General features: G+C 42.4%; 1 protein-coding gene and 1 long non-coding RNA gene across 2 annotated transcripts in view; one reads left to right on the top strand and one right to left on the bottom strand.

The window, feature by feature from the left end:
* LOC117605989 (uncharacterized) overlaps positions 1 to 22,229 on the bottom strand; it is a 177,002-nt gene that overhangs the window by 82,780 nt on the left and 71,993 nt on the right. Inside the window, exon 4 of the long non-coding RNA XR_004581848.2 lies at positions 186 to 273. This is a non-coding gene — a long non-coding RNA (uncharacterized LOC117605989). The remainder of the gene's footprint in view (positions 1 to 185; positions 274 to 22,229) is intronic.
* Positions 14,604 to 17,827, top strand: LOC117605986 (uncharacterized). Its single transcript, XM_034327895.2, has 2 exons — positions 14,604 to 14,827; positions 15,140 to 17,827. The coding sequence occupies exons 1-2, from the start codon at positions 14,705 to 14,707 to the stop codon at positions 17,612 to 17,614; spliced, it is 2,598 nt and encodes an 865-aa protein (XP_034183786.2). The 5' UTR covers positions 14,604 to 14,704; the 3' UTR covers positions 17,615 to 17,827.

Here is a 22,229-nt window from a genome sequence, read left to right as displayed (position 1 = left end):
CATCTGCTCGTTCTCGCCGCGGATAGATTAAAAAGTTCCTCGATCGGCAGAATTCGCGACAATATTGCTCGCCAAGTGGCTGGAACAAACGAGCATTCGCGTCGAAACGTCTCGGTTGGTACACATGCACGTACGGAATGAACATTTTCACGTGAAATTCTTATTTTAATACTTCCTGTACGTACCTTTTCCCGATTGTCTGCTGTGTAACACGGGAAGAATATTGCGAGGACGATCATCGAAGGGAAGACAGGTATTGAAAAAACGCAGCATCTGAAATATCAAAATAATTCGTCAGATATTTTTATTCAAATAACAAATTACTTTGGTGTTAATTATTACGTAATTATAAAACGCCACGTAATAACATGCTGTTTCATGCTTCCCGCTACTAGGTTTCATTTAATGGTTCAAGATCGCACGTTCGCAGTTTCAATTCTTCGACGACGAATCCTGGAACGTGCTGAGACTGATAAAATGGTCCCAGCGAAAAATGGCCCCGTAAAAGGTAATAAAATTCGCATGCGACAGAAGGTGCCATACGGGCCCGCGGTTATGACGCGTTTTCTCAAGACAGATGGTCGAGTACGTTGAAACGCGAGGATAATGCAAGCGGATCTCGTAAATTTGTGGAAATCCGAACGACTAATATGCTGGTGGGAAGTTTCGCGCCAGGCGTAAACAGAGGAAACGTGGCTCTTAAAGCGTCTCAGCATCGCGTCAAACTTGAAACTTTATGCACCTTTCGAAATTTCGATAAAAATCCTTGAACGACATAGTGATATGATTTTCAAAATCAAACATTCTCATATATCAATATAAAATCTATTAATACAATATTGATAATCTAATATCAAATCATTTTTCCCAATAACTGTTTCATTAGTTGAGGATTTGTTAGCCCTAATTAACGTTCATCGAATATAACACTTCCAATTCAATATTGATGCACGTATACTAATCCCGACGTCGTGCAATCCCGGGGGCTGAACTGTCTGTTAATAGTATTTTCGATAATCAATCCCAGGTAATCCAGGATCGACAACTTTCTTGATAAAACGCATTATTAGTTTCCAAATAATTTTCAACATTTAGCTTGAAATTAATATTTCCGAATTCGTTTCAGCGGTAGCTTGTTTTTCGACAAACAGCAAATATTTACCGTGTTTCTGAAACTTCAATCCCGATCAATCGTTCGAGGAGAAGAAGCATTTGTCCGCTTCTTCCCGCTCGCAACGATGTTCGAACGTCTGCAAAATATTTCAATTCCGTAGCAGGTTGACCGGAAGGAGTTCGACAAAAGACGCGACCCAGATTCCTCGCGTTGTCGAAATCCGAGTACGATTCGAATCGATCGCGCCAGTCGATGGTTTCGCCGAGCGAAAAAGGGACACCATTCACGCCGTCGAACGGAAAAATCTTCCCCATTACTTACCAGGGAAACTGGTAGTTTGAATATAAACGTATCCTGGTGTTCGCCGTACGAGTTTAGGCGAGTTTCGAAAGGTCAACGATCGAGGGGATCGGTCCTTGTCGCGGTAACTGCTCGAGGATTTACTGGAATATGGATCCGGAAGCGTTTACAGAGACAGTAGGACAGTTACAATGGCCTGGAGACCCAAAAACTGCAAGATGGATATCATGGGACAAGTAGAATCCTGATTCGAGACGTTGCTGAAGAAACTTGAGGCGAGAAATCACTCTATTTATCTCAAGTTTTTCCCTCGAGGCAATTGGAGAAGAATTTGGAGGATCTTTGCGATTCGTGAAAGAAACGTTTCTCCTGAATATTTGTCGCGTTTCCACGGGGCGACTGGCACGAATCGAAAGGGAAGAGGGTTGCCAACTCCTCGCTTTCGGCTTTCACACCGTTAATGCGTCGGGAAAGCGTGAAACCGACGACTGAAACGTATTCGTATGACGAGGGTAATGAAAGGTTGCCAGAAAACACGAAGGTTCTCCGTTTTGTTGATGGAGAATAACTCTTCGTAGAGAGTGTTTTGATGGGGAATCTGGCCGGTCTTTCGTTCATCTGACACGAATTTCGACGAACGAGTCGAAGAAAAGAGGGAGGGTCTTCGAGGATATAAATCTTTGAACAGGATGAATCCCTTCTCTTCTTTTTAGATTTGTTTTTTCTTTTTGAGATAAACTGAATTCATTTTTAATTATTATAGAAAATTCCATACAAGACACAAAAGGGTGAAAATATTTCTCCAGTAACCACCCTCCAGCATTGTGAAAGCATCTCTTAACTCACCAATTCTCTTTCTTTACATGCCGTACATCCATGCAGTTTGCCAAGCATATTCGCCGAATTGCGGTACACAAACGACGAAGAGAATCAACAGAGATCAAAGGAGCAGTTTCAAGCGTCTGCGACCCTCTTGCATCCCTTCGCTCGAGCCCCTTAACCGACCTTAACTCGAACCCTGGTAAAGGGCCAATCTCCGAAATTTCTTACACGCTGTCCATTCCGGGAAGCATCGTTCGTGAAACGTCCCGGAAGCGATAATCAAAAGCCCTGTTCCCGTGATTCGAGCAAAAATTCAACGTAGCAAAGAGTAAAGTGGTGGTAGCTCGTCGGTCGGATTGAACCGACCAGCCACGGCAAAACGCTAGGAAGCTGCGGCAGTATCAAAGCGGCCAACATCCTCTCTTTTGCCAGTCCCACGGGGATCTTTCAGACTGCGCTTTCGTTAATTAGCCCACTGAAACCGCATCGCCGATGTCGCAAGCGGCGACAAATTGCAAAAGGCAATGAGCACGCGGAAGACGGATTACGAGCATTGGCAACGAGCGAGTATTAAAGTGTTACTTTGCTCTCGTTTCGCTGACTGTTCTTTGATTCACTGATAAATCGTAATCCTCGCTGCGAAGTGGCTACTTTAGTGCGAGGTTATATTAACTTGCAGAGCCAGATCAATCAGGACCGCATAAATATATGAATTTTTAAATTCGAAAGAATTTCAGGAGAGAATAGTCTAAAATTTAGAAAATCAAAATTTAATTTAATAATTAATTGGGTGGTTCCTTCGGATCCTTACTAAAATTTGATATTATTTCTTTAGATATTATAGTCAAATTGGGTCTTTACTAAAATTTGATACTATTTCTTTAGATATTATTTTTCGACTTATCAAGACCCGATTTATCGTACGGTTTACGTCGTTTACCATTTTAGTTCGAACCGCAGTTATCGAATCAGAGTGATTTCCGGTCCGCGTTGAAGATCAAGGGGTTGCCAATTACGAGGGAGGAACACGCACAAGTTCGCTTTTCACCTGTGAACTAAATTGCTACTTAACCGCGACAAGTATCGCGCGCCACAGCCAAGCGTTACGCGGCTTCCGTCGCAAGCACGTCACGCGGTTGCTCCGTTAATATCGGGGCACACACGAGCACGACAAATCCCAGATTACTTTCAACAGGGAGAGCGAACAATACGGGCGTCGCACATGGAACCGAGCTGTTAATTTCCTGTTGCGGAAGCAAACAGGCTACGGGCCAGGGAGAAACAAAGGCTCTCGCTGGGGATCTTCGTCGCGACGCTCTCTCACCCTCAAATCCAATTTCACCCTAGTCGTTGATGTTGTTGTTGTTGTTGTCTCGAAACGAACTATCTATTTTACGATCATTAAATTTATCTTAAACCTCGTTCTAATTTTGTATTAAACTTGCACGTGTTTTGATTACCCCAAGTGCCTTATAATTACCAAAATCAATTATTTTCTTATAGAAATCAATAACAATGAAAAAGGTCAATATCCTTTGACCCATATTTCTTTTTTTATATCAATCGATGAAATATCAGGTAACGATATTATCGGTAATGAACAATCACATTTCAAATCATCCAATTAATAATCGTAATAATAAAACAGGTGCTGTTCAATAGTTCGACAATAAAAAATAATTAGCGATAAATCGTGATTGTAATCTATAACACAATGTATTTCGGTAAAAATCTTTTATCCGACGTTATCGAACTTTTGCCAAAACTAATCACGAGACTGTCTTATCGCAACTTACAGATATTTCATCAAACGGAAGTTATAACACTTCAAATTTTTCCTCTGATTTGTTGAAGAATTTTCGGTCGTTGACAAAAATAACTTGGTGCTTGAACGTTGAAGTCGATCAGATAACGATCATCGAGAAATCGGATGCGAAAATTAGCTGTGTAACGATTAACATTCCTTCGAGGGGCTGTTATCTCAAGGGATTATTCGTTTTTTCGTGCAATTCTCGAGCTTCAATTCATTGGACACCATAGCTACGAACTGATTTCTTCGAAATACCGGTTCAAGATCAACGCAAGATACAAGGAAAACACGAGCTTGATGGATCTCTTCCGTTTCCTCTACTCGCATAGTGTAGCTGCGAAGAACAACGAGAGGTGTTAAACTGATTACTCGAGTAATTAACGCTGCTGTTGATAAAACCGAAGAATGTAAACGTTTAAACGTCTTAAAGAGTGTAATTAATTTTTCTGTTCAATAAAATTTTGAGAATTTCTATCTGACAGTAAAAGATACAACGGCGTATTTCGTCGAGCCAGTGAAAATCAACGCTCGGATGGGCAAGATCAGTCGAAAAAAAGGGCACGATAAAGAAAAATCGTGTAAATCTAGGTGTGCTTTTCATGGTTCCTTCGCGAGATACCAAAGTGGCATGTAATGTTTTTAAATCACGTTATTATCCTTTCTTTGCATGAGATATCACGTTACAACGTATGTTCTGATCAGCCATTCATAAGATCGTGGCAATTTGCATGATAAAGAATATTTGCCCCGCAAAGTAGACACTCTTTCGCGATCCATTTACCATAATCAACTTTTTGTAAATCCTTTTGCTCACATTTATTAGGTTGTTTCAAACGAAACGACCGATTTATTCTAAAGGATCTATATCTTCTAAAGTCACAAATTGTTCCGAATTTGCATCACATCGACACTGGTGCATTAATCAATAAACATGCATTAAATTAACACCTGAATAGGTGCACTCGTTTGTGATTTTGATTTATAAACGTAGCATAAAACAATCTATCTCTGATTAAAAAAATCCTATTCCACCTTTCATTCGAAGCAACGATTATTACAGCTAGCAATATCGGGAATGACTGACGCGAACGTTCGTTTCAGATCCTCATAAATTATGCATGTCCTCGGTGAAAGGTTAAAAACGAATCCGTGAATTCATCCCGTTTCGACGAAGGTCCAAACTCTTTCAAGCGAGAAGATAGTGCCGCGCGTTTATTCGCGCCGGTTTATCGAACGTTGGCGGAAAAATTGCTTGACAAGCGGTTAATCTCCATGCCGAAGGACAATTCTAAACCTGACTGAGTATTTACCGGCCGTGACGAAAGATAATCTGATTTTTCGATGGAATATCGCGACGACAGTTCCTCGAATTGAACTTCTACGCACTGTTTATGTGGCTTGTTACGAAATTATCGCGCTTCCTTGTTTACCAGTAGCTCGTTGCGAAACTTCTTTCGAGGTTTCGTGGAAAACCCTGGAAAAGGCGCCGTGAAACACGCTGCGTAATTAATTGAAACGAATTAACGCTAGACTAATTGCAGCAACGAAATAGAACATGGAAGTTGTAACTCGTGTAATGAATCACGTAGGAAACTTTCGATTAAATGAAAATTGAAAAATTGAAAAAACGGCCACGAAGGGTTGGTAATTTTTTCGTTTGCGATGGACGTTGATCAGTTTTCCAGTTAGGAAAAGAGCGATGGACTAAAAACTTAGCTCGTTCCCAGCGATCCATTGTGCAGAACGAACCGAGCGTTTTTCAGAACGTCGTGTCAGCCAGCCACGAAACAGCCCCGTCATTTTGTCGCTGCCTCTATATCAGATGGTCGAAAGGATCCATTGTTGCCCGTTGGTGACGGACGGGTTGACCGTTTAGCCTTACAGATCGCTGCCGATTATGGGGAATACACGGTGTCGTGGCGGTGTTAAGTAGCCCGCGAATCGTCAAATTACAAGGCGGTGCACGGCTATCCTCGTAATTTCACGGCTTATGGATCCCGTTGATAAAGCTCGCCAGGTACTCTAACAAAGCCACAAGGTTGCCCTTAATGAACAACCATGGACGGTGAATTTTCACGCAGCCGCGACTCGACCTCGACCCCTTCTTTCTCTTTTCTTCGCTTTAGAAACGACCTGCGGCCGATCCTGCGAGCAACTCGAAGGCATCGCGACGATTGCTTATTTCCGGTTCAACCGACCGTTCGCAGCGCGGAGACGGAAGTCGACGATGGTTTCTCGAGTCCCTTATCCGACATCGCAAAACACAATCGGTGCGTTCCCTTTTTCCAGGATTTTATTTCCTTTCGAAGCTGGTAATTCGAGAATCGTTCCGTTCCGAAAGTAATTAAGGATGCAATGGATATTCTTGGATCCATCTCACGAGCTCGCGTGTTCCTTTGACCACTATCCCCTTTATACGTATTCAAAGAACGAACCTTTTAATATACGAGTCAGAGGGAAAGAAACAGAAAAAGAAACGAGTAGATCTACCAGGGGTGAAAGGGAAAAATCGCGTGAAAATGGTGCTGTCTGTTGATGAAATTGCTGGGCGAAGGAATCGTCGACAACGCGGAAGCACGCAAGAAATTTGATCTGCAAGCTCGGATATTAAACTGTCGAAGGAGAGAAAGAGAGAGGGTGTTTCCTACATACGGGACACCCTCCGTAGAAAGAGCAGCTTCAGAGGAAAGTCCAAAGACAGGAAAGCAGCACGGACCTCTGATATCAAAGGTAGGGAGATAAGAGACGCTTCTACTCGAGATTGGCACTCGAGATTGATACACGCGTGCTTGAATTTTGCTTGTTCTTTGAAGAGACTCACCAACCGCTCGATGCCCCTCCTGTCTACCTTCTTACACCTTGGATATCATTGCGAAAGAAGGTTAGAAATTGCTTCGGTCCCTTTCGAATTTCGCGCGATAAGTTAGTTTCTGATTCGAAATCGTTCCATTGAAAGAGAAAGATGGACAAGGATACGGAAAAGGATACCGAAGGGTGAATATCGTTTCTATACCGCAGGGAAGGGTGGTTCGATAAATTTCGAGGGAAAAACTATTGGTAATTTCAAAAATAAATAAGAATAGAATTTATATAGTTTTCTATCTAAATTGTCAAAATTGAAAAATTTTGTAACACCATTTTTCCGAGGAAAGTCTACTTTGCCCGACGCTGTACGTCATCGTTTTGCAAAACCGACGAAACAGTCGCGTGTTTTTCACAGTCCACCGACATTCCCCGTACCTTTTCACGAGCGTGCGTTTAATCGCGACAAGGATTTACGTGCCTTCGCATTTTCGTGCCTCGTGCGTGACCGTGCATGTCTGGCCGGTCCATTTAGATATTAGCTACAGGTAGACGAAGCCCTGCGGACTGACAAGGGGCGTTTCCAATTCGAAAAGTACCGAGGCACGTAAAAAAGGAGGAATTCGCATTGAGACCGTGAAAACGTCCCTCAAACCTCTAACATTTTTCCATGCATTCTTAATCTTATTACATCCTGCTAGTACCCCGCCGTGGTAGTTTCAAATTCAATCAAGTTCGAAAGGAGAATATTAAAAATAACCATTTTTCGCTCCTCGTATAATTAAACGTTATTTGTACAAACGATCCGCTCGTCTTCCCGTTTCTTTTTCCCCGGTTACGAGAGGACAGTGGGTGCCGTGGTAGCACGGAAAAAGAAGGAAACGTTAAAACTACAAAGCAACGTCGATTGGACAATGCAATACAGGCAACGAGGGGAAACAAAACGATCGGTTTCCTGCGAACGGCTCAAAGATTTCCCGAGCACGGTCCCACAGGTGTGGTTGTATAATGCGACGAAACGATTTTCAGAGGAGACAGCGGCCGATGAAATTGTTTCGTCCCGACGGAGGCCACGGCCAAACGAGAACCTTTAATCCCGATTTTTCGCGAATCGAGGTCAACGAGCTTCGAATGCATCATCCGAACGACGGCTCATCGGATCATTGATTTTACTGACGCGGCAACGTAAGCAAATACGCTTTTTGTCTGTTCCGTGAATAATGAAATGGACCATTGAACGCGGCTGGCGAAGAGAGGCAACACAGCTCGTCAATTGAACGAGACGCTTTTTTTACGACGATCCTATGAAACGTACATATGATCTACCTCGGACGGTAGATCACCGAGATGAAGATAATTTATAATTAATTTTCATCGAAATTTTCATCTTCAAATTCAAAGGGCGTTCGATGATATCCAAGCGAAACGAACGATACCTTTCCCGTAAATTTCTCTTTTCCTTCATTTTATTACACAGTCGGTAGAATTGGTATTAGCGAGGAATTCGAACAATGCAGGAAGCAATCGGTGAAACGAGCTGTTGCAGGACGAACCAACCTTGTTCGACTGCCCCGTCTACCATTCCTGCTTGTCAATTTTGTATATCGATACACGTATGTACACCGTCGCGTTTAATTCACCGCTTTCATTCGCGGGTAAACATCGAAGCCTCGCTATTTAATTGGATATCAAACAATAACCAGGCCGCTCGATACAGCTTTTTACCTATAAAACGTGCAGTGGACGTTTAAATCGCTGGCAGTCTACGCACGTTTCACCTCTTCTCTTTCGTTTCCATGTAACACATAATATACGCATTGCGTACGCATTATTCGTTTGTGGAACTTGTAAAGTTACACAAAATTCGTTGATGGAGAAAATCTTGACGGTACAAGAACCGGTCAGTTGGTTTCACGAGGATCAGAAGGCTGGTCAGACATGGTTCGAACCCATTTTCATAGGGCCGCGGGAAAACCGTGGCCCTTTACCATCGAAATCTAATAATAACCGCAACGTATACATATGCATGCGAATATCGATTCGTGCACACACGTACTGGGTGCTCCTCGAATGTTTGATCGAGGCTGCTTTGTAAATCAAATGCTTTCCGGTTTTTTTTTTCATTTTACAGCAGTTTATTTCCATTTATCGTATTTTGTAGAGATTCGAATTTGAAAAGTGGTGCTTAATTTTGTAGTCTATACTCCAAAAATTTTCAAATATAATTCTCTAATTAATTTATAAAATTACAAAATCCATCGATATCATAAAATCTGTAGTTGCAAAATGTTGAAGTTGAATTGCAACCTTTTATAACAGAATTTTTTATTCCTTCTTTTTTATTTTTATTTCGTTTAAATCATTCAACCGATTTGATCTCGATGGAATCGAGATTTTTCCAGCACACCGTGTGCACAGACACGAGACCGCGTACGTACGAGCATTTCCATATCGTATATAGTTGCACGGTTAGAACTATTATCGGGGCGCTGGTTTGGCGAAGGGCCGTGCGGTCACGCGGACCAGATAGCGGTTCACGAATCACTGAACACGAAGCCATTCAACGAGAAACAGTGATGCATAATCTACGGTATTTCTAGAAATCACGCGTCTCGTTTACCCAAAGTGCGCGGAAGGAACACCGAATTGAACGATCATTTGATCAATTGCAAAGAAACCATGAGAAACCCTTGTAATTATTCGAGGCAGAGATTCATATTAAATACACGCAAAAACGTTCAAATCATTTTTAACGTGCACTCGGTATTGTGAAAACTTTTAATGCACGTTGTGTTTTATCGTCGAACGCGATGTAAATTTCATCCGGCACCGAATTAATTATCCGACTCCGACTCGACCCAGAACCGACCGACCAATGTTCGCTGATCGATATTCGATATTCTAATTTGCCACGATGGTGACATGTTTATGGAAATATTCGAGACACACGTGTAGTTACGCCGCGTGGTCCACTATTCGATCGGAATCTAGCCACCGCACCGGTTCAAAATTAATCAACGAAAGCTCAAAATAAAGCTGAATCGATCCATGTTCCACAGGTTTAATGAAAGTCGTCGATCGATCGAGCAGCTAAAAATTTCAATATTAATTAGGAAACTTTGATACATTATACCTACAGAGGTTTATCCTCATTTTCTAAATTTCAATTTATTCTTTTGGCGAGCCTGTATTTTGTAAAAACTGTATTTTTGTCTCTTTGAAATGCAAAATTAAATAAAACTGTCAGCGAACATGCCTGTCACCAGGATAAACCACCATGCCTCTCTATCTATGCATAATTTATTCTCAACGTGTACCTGGCTTTATCAAATTTGCAACGGAGCATCGACAGGAACTTTTTTTTAGATCCGGATCGACGTTCGCTAACATCTCGGATAAAACCAATAAACAAAAGCACACATCGACCTTCGCACGACTCGCCAACCGTTATTAGGTTCTGTCTCGTTGAACGGGCCAAAGGAAAAACACGAGAAAAGCGGGTGGTGGAGAGAAAAAATTTTTTTATCCGACAATCTAATCCAGCGAACGAACGTGTTCCGAATTTTTTTTTCCGACCGATCCGACGATCGACGTCATACAGGGAGTTACAATATTTCCCAATTGACCGACCTACATCGGGCAGAATTACGGATTATTCTGACAAATGCGGCCAACGTTCGAGCGGGCCAAGGAAAAAATGTATCGGCTATAATTCTCCGTTGCGAGTTCGAGCCACGATCCATCTTCCAGCTCGTGAGAAAAATCAGCTCGGCTCGCGTGCTCGTTCATCATCGAGCGGCCGGCTTTTAATTACCAAGCCTCGAGTAACGATGACGAACGATTCGAGCCCGGTTGCGTATCGTACCGCATCGATATATCGAATCGAAAGGACACTTCGATGTTCGCGAGTCGGATCAAAGACGATGATATCAGTACAGAGCGACAATCGAAGCTCGGTCTTTAAGGTTCCGAGGGCCGATAAGAATGAAGGATCGAAACTTCTTCGATTCATAGAAAGTAATTAGGAATATTAACCCTTTCGCTCTTATTCAGATCTATACTGTTTTTCTTCATTCAAATCCTATTTATCTTTACATCTATGTATTCCTGGTTCTAAAAATAATAAATAAAATTTGAAAAATTTTTGATAGTTTGAAAAGCCGCGATCATATGATATGGTAGTTAATATCTGCCCGATAAATACTTTAGTTTCTCAAGTGCGTCTTGTTTCTGTGAGTGGCGAAGAAAACAGATAGCGTTAATTTAGCGTATTATCAGAAGGTTATAATAAAGTATTTGGCGATTTCTTATTTTTAGAAAGAAACGTTTCTACATTTAGCCTTTTGTTTGTCGACGAATTAATAAATCTATGTTTGTTTCAGTAAACCGGCTCCTTAAGTTAAACTATGGTGACTATGATTTAATCATCATGATCGATAAATATCATTATCTAAATGTCGTTTAATTTTAAAATTGACAATTTCGAAATTAAATAGAAATTCAAATGTTTGACTAGACACAACGATATTGAACAATCTATACGAGACATCAATCGACGATATTTTCTTTCATTAAACACGCTCGTTTCGCACACTGTCCTCTAATTACTATCCACGGTTCGGCGCAAAGGTCCGAGGGTGTCGTTAGACGGATTGTTGGCTTAACAGTGAAACGTTTTCCCAGGATAGCCGGAAAATCGAGGGATAATCGCACGACGTGAAACGCCTTGATCGTTGTTCACGAGGCAGAAGACTTCCTTAATCCCTTCCTCCTCTTTCTACGAAGCGTTTCAACTGAAAATCGTATCCTTAATTATTTTTCGTTATTTTTCGGGAAGGTAGTATTGGAAAAATCATACACGTGATTCAGTCTCTCTTTCTTCCTCTCTGTCTCCCGCGTTTTTCACTTTCCTCCGGTCTGCTGGGCATAAAAAACCGCTGACCGATATTATCCACTCTAAGCTGGTTTACCATGTACCTACGTGTTCTGTCAGCTCTCGACGATAACGCCAGGGTGGTGGGAATAAAAGGGGGAAGAAAAAAAATAGCTTGCCGGCTAGTTGGCGCAACGTCGCCACGTGACGTGAGTAATTACCGGTACGAGCCGCACATGCACACAGACGCACGCATATGCACGAATGGTCAGCCAGGTTCCGTGCATCGAGCTTCACGAGCAAGATTTTTCATAGCCGTGCCGGAAACGCGACGGATTAATGCGTCCGGTCGTGATGAGAAGCCGGCGGAAAAGTAGCCGGGAAAACTAGGCCCTTTTCACCGTTTGTCCGATCGTTTCGACTCGCTGAGAAAAGTCAAACGTGTAATCTTTATCGCGCGATGGATCTCCTGAACAGGCGCGGTTTAATTAGATTAATTAACACGATTACCGAATCGATCGGTTTTAGAACTGCGTATTTCATTCGACCATTGACTGGCTATTTATTTTTATCTATATTCGCGATTGTCAGATACGATCTGATGGATAAAAGTCAGTTAATGGTAACTAATGATTAGAATAGGAAAATATTTTACTTCAGATTCGTTTGACGATTCTCGATCCCCGATTTGCGGGGGGAAAAAGTTGGAAGTTTGTCGCGTCACCCTAACGAAAACGCGTTCGAAGATCTTGACGGGGGTTGACGAAGTTGACGGGGGCTTTTATGCAAATGCGCGCTACCCATCAACCGTCTGCCACGGTTATTCGAAGTCCCATCCCTTATTAAAAATCTTTCTCGGTATCCGAAGCCAGGTCAGGCGTTTTACATCCAGATGAGATTTTTCTACTCAGATTTCAACTTGTCCGAAATATTTGAAGCTAGAATATTAAGTTAGACCGAATTTAACGTGTCACGCTTCCTTTGATAATAATCTGTTTTAATCGGAACAGAAAACCTGAAAGGAAAAAGTTATCCTACCCTAACGCGAAACTGAATGGCGCACAGCGTGAACATCCCATTGTCCAGCGAAATTAGAAAAAAGGTGGAAACATTCATTGGACGAAAATACGAGTCTTGACCGCGTAAATCCTTTTCGCGAGGATATTAAGATCGCTGTCGTTTCGGCCCGTTTCAAAGGACAGAAAACGCGAAACCGATGTTGCATTCTGGTTATTACGTGTTGCACACGTTCAAAGCAGCCGCTTGCATAAATCTCCGGTGAAATTAAAGTGCACACTGCTATGGCTGTAAACCAGAACTCTCGCAGTCGTATGAAAGAAAAATAATTTGTGTAGAACGGAAATCGCGCTTCCATATCCAATCTAGATACCTTTCACCGTAACAACGGTTGATGAATCGAAAACCAGGGAATATTTTTAATCAAGTCTATAATTAACGCTCAAAATTCGTGAGAAAATAATATAAACAGAATTTTCTCCGAATTCACGTGATAGATACAGAGTCTTTTGTGATGTTGTAATAACAACAAAGTAATCTACCATCGAATGAGGTATTTGAAAATATATTGGCCACGAAACATTGTGATAAATAATTAGCTAATCTTTTCAGCTTCGATGCTAGAAAAAGCATTTCTTCACCTTTTATTGATCAAATTAACGATTACGCGAACCCTCTGTCAGGAAGCATTAAAATTCAACAAAGTTCTTGCCACGACACAATTTCCACAACACGTTCTCGCATAAATTAACCGTTAGTTAAACTTGATCAGCATCGAAGACGAGCAACCGCTAAATTGAGTAACCGCTGAAGAGATCAATTGCTGTTTCGCAAGACAACACGGTGAATGTAAATTCCAATCTAAGTGTATTAGGGGCGAATTTGAAGCTTCGAAACGAAGGGTGATCGATCGTGACGCAGAAAATAATATTTGAAGAGTTAACAGATTAATAAAAGAATAGGAATGAAAGAATTTTCAATCTCCCTTCGATTTTCGTCCACCGGCAACCCTCATCGGCGACAGATCGGCTCGGAATGATCGATCAGGAATTAACCTGTTCGTTAGCGATCAACAAAGCGAACAAATTCATTTGTTCCACGCTCTAACGAAGCGTTTGGTAAACGGAATTTTCACCCATCAAATGTTTACCCCTTCTTCAGCTTTGTTTCCTTCGTTTAGGAATTTCTCGATAATCGTTAATGAACCTCGTCAAATCATAGATCTCTTGATCTAAAGTGTCTGGAGGACTATCGCGAAAAATTGTTAATTAATCTGCGTCTGACGCTTATCTACTTATCTACCGTGTTTATTGTTGTACGTTCCGAAAACGTTCCATGATTCGAAGAAGACCTCAGGATATTTTCTCGTATCGATTGTACTACCTGATGTCAAAGGGTTTTTTTTCTAGTACAATTGATAAGATGATAACAACGATAAGAAGAGATGATGCATTATCGTTTATTACCTCGCGTCTAGCTTTATCAGACCCCCCAATGAGTTTGCGGTATACGCTACCGAGAAGATAAGGCATCAATGCCATCAGCTACCAATGATTTCCATGGTATTATAATTGCTGAAATCTGAAGCATTTCGCCACGTTTCGATGATTAAGGGAAATCTTTCTCTTTCCCTACAGATTAAATCTGTGCGTTTCTAAACGTCGTTCGGACATTTTTCGCTTCGTGTTTTCATTTTTATTTCGAGCCCTGAAATAAAAGTAACGATGAACGGGCTATTGAAAGTATCAGTTATCTTTACATGACGAAGAACATAAGGTAAACATCGTTATGTAAGTTGTTGCCACCGTACGCGATGATAAAGATCTTTTAGTTACGTGATTGACTGATCACTCATTGTTCGGAGAATCGTGTGGATCGTTGATAAGGAGTAACTATAAATGGTATCATGCTCGATTCTATAGCAGAATTAAAAGAACAATTTGACCAGTAACAACTACCAGCCAAGATGCGTAAGCTCGTTCTTTTGTTTGTGTGCATATCTCTGTTAGCCTGTACGCAGGCTAACCATTTAATTTTGGGACATCGTTCACCGAACGACACTCTAATTCAACGTCGTGTCATTATCAAGGTAAGAAACCTGTTGCTTTTATAAACCAAGAAATTAATTAGACAAAATTAAATAATATAGAACAATAGAATAAATTGGCCAGAGACGTTATACAATTTAACTTCGAGTTAAGGAATAACAGTAACATTCTTGAACTTCTACGGCTTCCTTGATTTCATTAATTTATCGCTCATCTAGCATGATTAAGAACATAAATAGTTCAACACACCCCTAGATTAATTTAACGCCACTGTAGGGTGTAGCTTATTTAAGAGAACATTGAATCGTAGAGATTGTAGAGATTAAAAAATGCAAAATTTGAATTCATTTCAGCCACCGATACCTTTCGTTATACCAAGGGTGACACTTGGGGCAAATGCTCCTCCTGGAGAAGTGATTTCGTTTGTCGGGGTCGGAAACATCAACCCTACCAATGTATTGATCAAACCAGTCAAAGGGGGTATTGGCACACCATTTATAGTCGTGTCAGTGATTGGAAAAATAGGCACTGGACTTAAGATGAAATTTGTTGTGTTCTCTGCTCCCGTAAACGGTGCAGGCACCACTGAAGAACCTACAACGGTGACTACCACAGAATCAACAGTACCAAGCGACGAACCATCCTCCCCACCGACCACCCCTGAATCAACGGTACCAAGCGACGAACCATCCTCCCCACCGACCACCCCTGAATCAACGGTACCAAGCGACGAACCATCCTTTCCACCAACCACCCCTCCACCATCAGTAAACAGCACTGAGGAACCATCCTCCTCTGAAAGTACCAATGCAGAGCAATATTCTCATTCAAGCAACTCTGCAGAACCATCCCCTGCAGGTAGCTCTGCACCACCATCTTCACCTTCCAGCAGTTCCGCGCAACCAACTGCTCCTACAAGCAGTCCAGTACCCCCCTCCAGTAGCTCCGTGCCACCAGTAAGCAGCTCTGAACAACCATCATCCCCATCGAGCAGCAGCCCTGCTCCGCCAGCAAGCAGTTCTGAACAACCATCCTCTCCACCGAGCAGCAGCCCTGCTCCACCAGCAAGCAGTTCTGAACAGCCATCCCCCCCACCGAGCAGCAGCCCTGCTCCACCAGCAAGCAGTTCTGAACAACCATCCCCCACACCGAGCAGCAGCCCTGCTCCACCAGCAAGCAGTTCTGAACAGCCATCCCCCCCACCGAGCAGCAGCCCTGCTCCACCTGTAAGCAGTTCTGAACAACCATCATCCCCACCGAGCAGCCCTGAACCACCAGTAGGCAGCTCTGAACATCCATCCTTGCCTGCAAGTAGCACAGAAGAGCAATATTCTCATTCAAGCAACTCTGCAGAACCATCCCCTGCAGATAGCACTGCACCACCATCTTTACCTTCCAGCACCTCCGCGCAACCAACTGCTCCTTCAAGCAGTCCAGCACCCCCCTCCAGTAGCTCCGTACCACCAGAAAGCAGCTCTGAACAACCACCCTCCCCACCAAGCACTCCTGAACCACCAGTAACCAGCTCTGAACTACCATCCTCCCCATCGAGCAGCAGTCCTGTTCCACCTGTAAGCAGTTCTGAACAACCATCCTCCCCACCGAGTAGCAGCCCTGCTCCACCTGTAAGCAGTTCTGAACAACCATCCTCCCCACCGAGTAGCAGCCCTGCTCCACCAGCAAGCAGCTCTGAACAACCATCCTCCCCACCGAGCAGCAGTCCTGCTCCACCAGCAAGCAGCTCCGAACAACCATCCTCCCCACCGAGCAGCCCTGAACCACCAGTAGGCAGCTCTGAACAACCATCCTTGCCTGCAAGTAGCACAGTAGAGCAATATTCTCATTCAAGCAACTCTGCAGAACCATCCCCTGCAGGTAGCACTGCACCACCATCTTTACCTTCCAGCACTTCCGCGCAACCAACTGCTCCTTCAAGCAGTCCAACACCCCCCTCCAGTAGCTCCGTACCACCAGTAAGCAGTTCTGAACAACCACCCTCCCCACCAAGCACTCCTGAACCACCAGTAACCAGCTCTGAACTACCATCATCCCCATCGAGCAGCACTCCTGAACCACCAGTAACCAGCTCTGAACTACCATCATCCCCATCGAGCAGCACTCCTGAACCACCAGTAACCAGCTCTGAACTACCATCTTCCCCATCGAGCAGCAGTCCTGTTCCACCTGTAAGCAGTTCTGAACAACCATCCTCCCCACCGAGCAGCAGCCCTGCTCCACCAGCAAGCAGTTCTGCACAACCATCATCCCCACCGAGCAGCCCTGAACCACCAGTAGGCAGCTCTGAACAACCATCCTTGCCTGCAAGTAGCACAGCAGAGCAATATTCTCTTTCAAGCAACTCTGCAGAACCATCTCCTGCAGGTAGCTCTGTACCACCATCTTCCCCTTCCAGTAGTTCCGCAGAACCAAGTTCTCCTTCAAGCAGCCCAGCACCACCGTCTAGCAGCTCTGCCCCATCATCCAGTAGCACTGCACCACCAAGCAGTTCCGAACCACCATCTTCCCCATCCAGCAGCCCAGCGCCACCATCAAGTAGTTCCGAACAACCATCTTCCCCATCCAGCTCTGCTGAACCACCAAGCAGCTCTGCTGAACCACCAAGCAGCTCTGCTGAACCACCAAGCAGCTCTGAACAACCATCTTCTCCTTCGAGCTCAGCTGAACCACCAAGCAGCTCTGAACAACCATCTTCTCCTTCGAGTTCAGCTGAACCACCAAGCAGCTCTGAACAACCATCTTCTCCTTCAAGCTCAGAACCATCCTCTACAGCGTCTCCACCGCCTGCACGTTGGTGGACTTGGTTGTAAATTAATTCCAATGCTATAAGAGGTGCCCAAAAACTAATAACGGGGTACCCATTAGAAGATTCAACCCTTCCTATTGATACGACCACTGGAACCTACAGTCGTAAGATGCATCCCAGTGACCGGGATCCTAATTAACTTGTCATACATCACTGGCCTGAGTATGCACAGGGAAAGCTCAATGTATGAAATATTTTCTGTAGAATATTCTTTTAAAATAAATTCTGTTATTCTACAAAAATCCTATTTTCTCATTATCTTTTATTTTTCCTCTTGTCATCTCTGCATAGTTCTATATACATGAAAATAGTTAATCGAGTGAGAAACTAGTGAGAAAGGTGATACCAGCATCCCTTTGGTAGCGAATGCGTAGAATACCACCACAACTTCCACGCGTTTCTCACGCGGGAACCTCCGTCGACGAACCACGTAATCTAAATACAGAAACTTCCGTTTTACGAATTTCGTGACTAACGACCTGTTAGTTATCCTTGCAGCTAACCCCTCGGGGGAATAAATTAAAATTCTCACGAGCAGGAACAATGTCGTCGTATCCGTTGTCGCTTACGTATTTCAGTTACCATTGATTCTCCGTGACGGGGATGTAATTCGGTACGCTTGAAAATTCTAAGCACAAACGTTTCGTTGCTAACGCGTTTCCAGGAAACTTGCTCCACCGATCGTTGGCGATGTTTTAGGGCTGCATCGCACGTAAACCGTCGTCGTTGCTTGATTCGCTTCATCATCCACACGGCTCGCTTTCTAGCGTCTTTCTGACCCTACGTTCTTCTTATCTCTTTCTCTCTTCTGTTTTTTTCCCACCCATTGCGCGCACGCGTGCCTTGGAACCGATCCTCGTGAAAATCGTACTCCAATTTGGTAAAATCCAATTTGTATGGATGGTCGGAATCGCGATATCGTGGCTCTGGATATCGAGCCAAAGCTCCAGTGGAATTTTGATGGCATTCATCGGGATGAAGCGGCTAAGTAACCAACCGTTTGAAAAATTAATTCTTCCTCCCGTTGAAGATCAACACCCTTCGTTAAATATTCCTGTACGGCTTATGCTTCCGCAGCTCACCCCACTGTTATCTATTGCTTCTTCTCCCGTTCAATTAAAATTCTCGTTTTAAATTAACCCCGTGCTTTATCATCTTTTTCGTTTCCTTGATGTAACACGGATATAGGAAACAAAATTAAACATCATTCGTACCGAAAATTACTTTTAGTTAAATTGAACGTCAAGGGATTCATCTCAACGTGTACATTTATTAATATTAATTTGAACCTTGCGATGAAGAGAGAAATTATGTCGTTTTCTGGGCAAAATTATACTGTGCCGAGTCGCAAAGAATCTACGATTCATCTCATCTTTCAAAATCATCCATCGCGTCGTATCAGGGAAAACCCTTTTCACGATCCACCCCTTTTCAATCTTTCCTAACCGACACATTAATCCTTGCATAAATCATATCCTCCTGCCACGATTCGTACGTCCCGTTGGATCTTCGTCTATAAAATAATAAAATCGTTGATTCCTCGACCGGTTGCTAGAAAAATCCTCTACAGCAACAAGTGAGAGCCGAAGAGCTGTTTGGACCCAAAAAGCATGCAATAATGGCCGGGCCGAGAGAAGCGAGTCGAGCGGAATCGAACGTTCCTCTTCACTTTTATTCCGCCGCATTTCGATGAGAGAAAGTCAATAAAATGGAAGAAATGGTCGATCGGAAAATCACTGCATTGTGTGTCTTTTCGGTATTACAACAATGCGTTGCCGTTTTACTTTCTTCCTTTTCGCGAATATTTTCTCTTCTTCTTTTTAACGATGTCTGAGGGAAATTTGTGGAACAGTGATTGACGTTTAATAAAATAATGCTGGAATAGTTGGAATTCTTCTTTTTGGGCACCGAGTGGTCATCACGTCATTCAATGTGATAATTGAGAATGCTAAATATACCGATCGTAGATTGATACGAAGATTGATTCTCTTTTGTTATAACAACTCATTGAAAGCGATTAATCAATCAAGGAGATATCTTTCATTGATTTCTTTACGAGGAATTTCGATCGAGACTATTGATTATTGGAAACTGGTACAAGAATGGCCAGTTATTACAAAGATAATTATGCCGATTGTCGATCGAATATTTACATTCAATCAAACACCTGGTTCACTCGCCGAATATATTTCAGATGATATTGTTATTCAAATTAATATCAGAAATAAATATGGAGAATTAAAAATAGTACTCATTGATCCTTTTTCATAAAAGGTATTCGAGGTAACTGTATTTAAAAATGTAAAACACGTAAGGATAGTGAAACTAAAATGTATTCCTGTTCAAGTACGTGTATCGTTTAATTTACACGTGTATCTTTGGAATAGAAAAGAAGTGGCATGTTTTTAAGGTACATCTATCTTGCTGAGTTCTTGAATAATTCATCGCTGGCTTTTCAAATTGACAAAGGAAACTGAATGAAAGAGAAGTCTAAAAAAATTGTGTTGACAACTTTATCTAAACTGTTATCATTAATATCAAAATTTTATCGACACGTGTTTGGTTATCAATGAAAATTTCACCGAACTCTTATTATAGACACTACTTCGACTACAAAATAGCAAAATCTAACGTATCGTTAGAAAAAATGATAAAATCACACCTGAGAGCAGAGTACAACTATAAACCGTCCGGTACACACTTCAGTTTATTTTGTTATTTTTAGTGGAAACTTACCGATATCTCGAGTAGATTTTAAATCACGATTATTAATTACAATTATTTACCTTTGTCTGTGAAAAAATGCATCAATTTCATACGATATCGGCAAGGAGAATCGGAATTTCTTCGCATCTGTTGCATTTCTTTCGGTTCACGATCGATCCAGGCTGTGGCCGCTGCAAGAAACGCTCGAAGCAGCTCGCGGGGCGTATCTGTAACGCATTAACATGCCCGCCACGGAACTTTCATCGATGCGCATATAGCCTCGGTTATTTCCTTCGGTGGATGAAGCGTATTCACCTCGTCGCATGTAAAACAGTACCCGCTCGATTCATCTTTTTCACGCTCAGCCCGGTGGCTTGTAATTTTTCTGTAGAACGGAAGTTTCCGCGCGTATCTGATCGCGCGTTCGTCTTGTAATTCACCGAGCGACACGGAAGCTTGAAACCAGGAATATTCGGTTCTCGTTTCACCTTTTTATATGTGCGGGTGGTTCTTTCCTTTTTTTTAAATTTACTTGCTCGTTATCGTTTCGAAATTAATTTTCAGGATGAGAGACAATGAGTGAAAATGTTTATTTTAATTTCCTGATAATCGAGATGAATTTTCGGAGGTATTATTTAATTAAACGACACAGGGACAATAGAGATATTCCTTTCATACCATTTCTGTTTAATAAACAATTTTCAACGATATTGATAAAATATGGTTCGCGACTGCAGCTTCAAAGGCTGTATTCTAATATATAAAATATATAACACGTATGAAATATTTTTCAAGTACCACGTTGTACTAAAAGGGAATAAAAATCAGGGTGCATCGCTTCCGTAACGTTCCATGTAAGCGAAAGACTTTAAAGTACAAATAAGCGAAGGTATAACGCGACCAACAAAGATACAAACACGTCGTTGCCGCTATGTACGGGCATCGTGGTTGAAGAGGTAAAAATGTACGCGTTCAAGTTTTTCCTGGCAATAGCAAGGTATTCGATGTAAATGTTCGCGCGACAACGCGGCCCCATAAAGTATTAAGAACGCGCGGGAATAAGAAGAGAGCAGCACGATCGAGCCGGGATTTTCCTTCGGGGAAGCTCCCATTCAAACTGCTTTTCCACGGCTTCGCGGGAATGGTATTCGCGATCCGTTTACTGATTCCGTCCTTTAACGGCATAAATCTCATCTAATAAATGTACAGGCGCGCCAGCATCCGTAGACGGCTTGCGCGCCATTTATCATTCAAAGTCTCCCCGTATCGTCGTATCAGAGTCACCTGGAACAGCGGAAGAGACCTTAGGTGAATGGGTTAGGCGAACTGAACGCGCCCTGGTCCTTGCTGCTTCGTGAATCAACTCGGTGACAAGCTTCGCGACAGCCAAGAATTATTTTCTCGAGATAACGTATAAATTGGGGAATTATCGGTAGATATCTGTACATAATCTGTACAATTAAAATTCTCATTCGATGCTGAGCAATGATAATTCTATTTGAATAAATAAGAATCTTAGAATCCAAGAATTTTTATAATTTGTAGAATGTTTCACGGACCAGCCCTATATTTCATTTTCTTCAGACGCCGAAATCTAATTAACGAAAACGTGGTTAACACGCCGTACAGCCGTGTAACTTTGAGGAAACATATTAAACTTCCGTCGTAAATTCGAAACTTTCTCACCTTTTTACAGTGTACACTGTACCTTACATGTATCAAATAAACTATGCAATAATAAAAGAAAAATATGAAAAAAGAGATGGATTTTCGAAGCTCGGTTACCAGAACAATGAAAGAAGATCAATTAAAAGAATGCGGGCACCCTTCGTGACAAGTTTGGCACGTGTGAATACGCGATTTCGGGCTCGCTACTTTATTACGCTAATTGCAGCAGTGCTATCATTTACGAG

Source organism: Osmia lignaria, chromosome 2, assembly GCF_051020975.1.
Source record: "Osmia lignaria lignaria isolate PbOS001 chromosome 2, iyOsmLign1, whole genome shotgun sequence".
NCBI classification, from domain to species: domain Eukaryota; kingdom Metazoa; phylum Arthropoda; class Insecta; order Hymenoptera; family Megachilidae; genus Osmia; species Osmia lignaria.
This window is presented reverse-complemented; position numbering and strand designations above follow the sequence as displayed.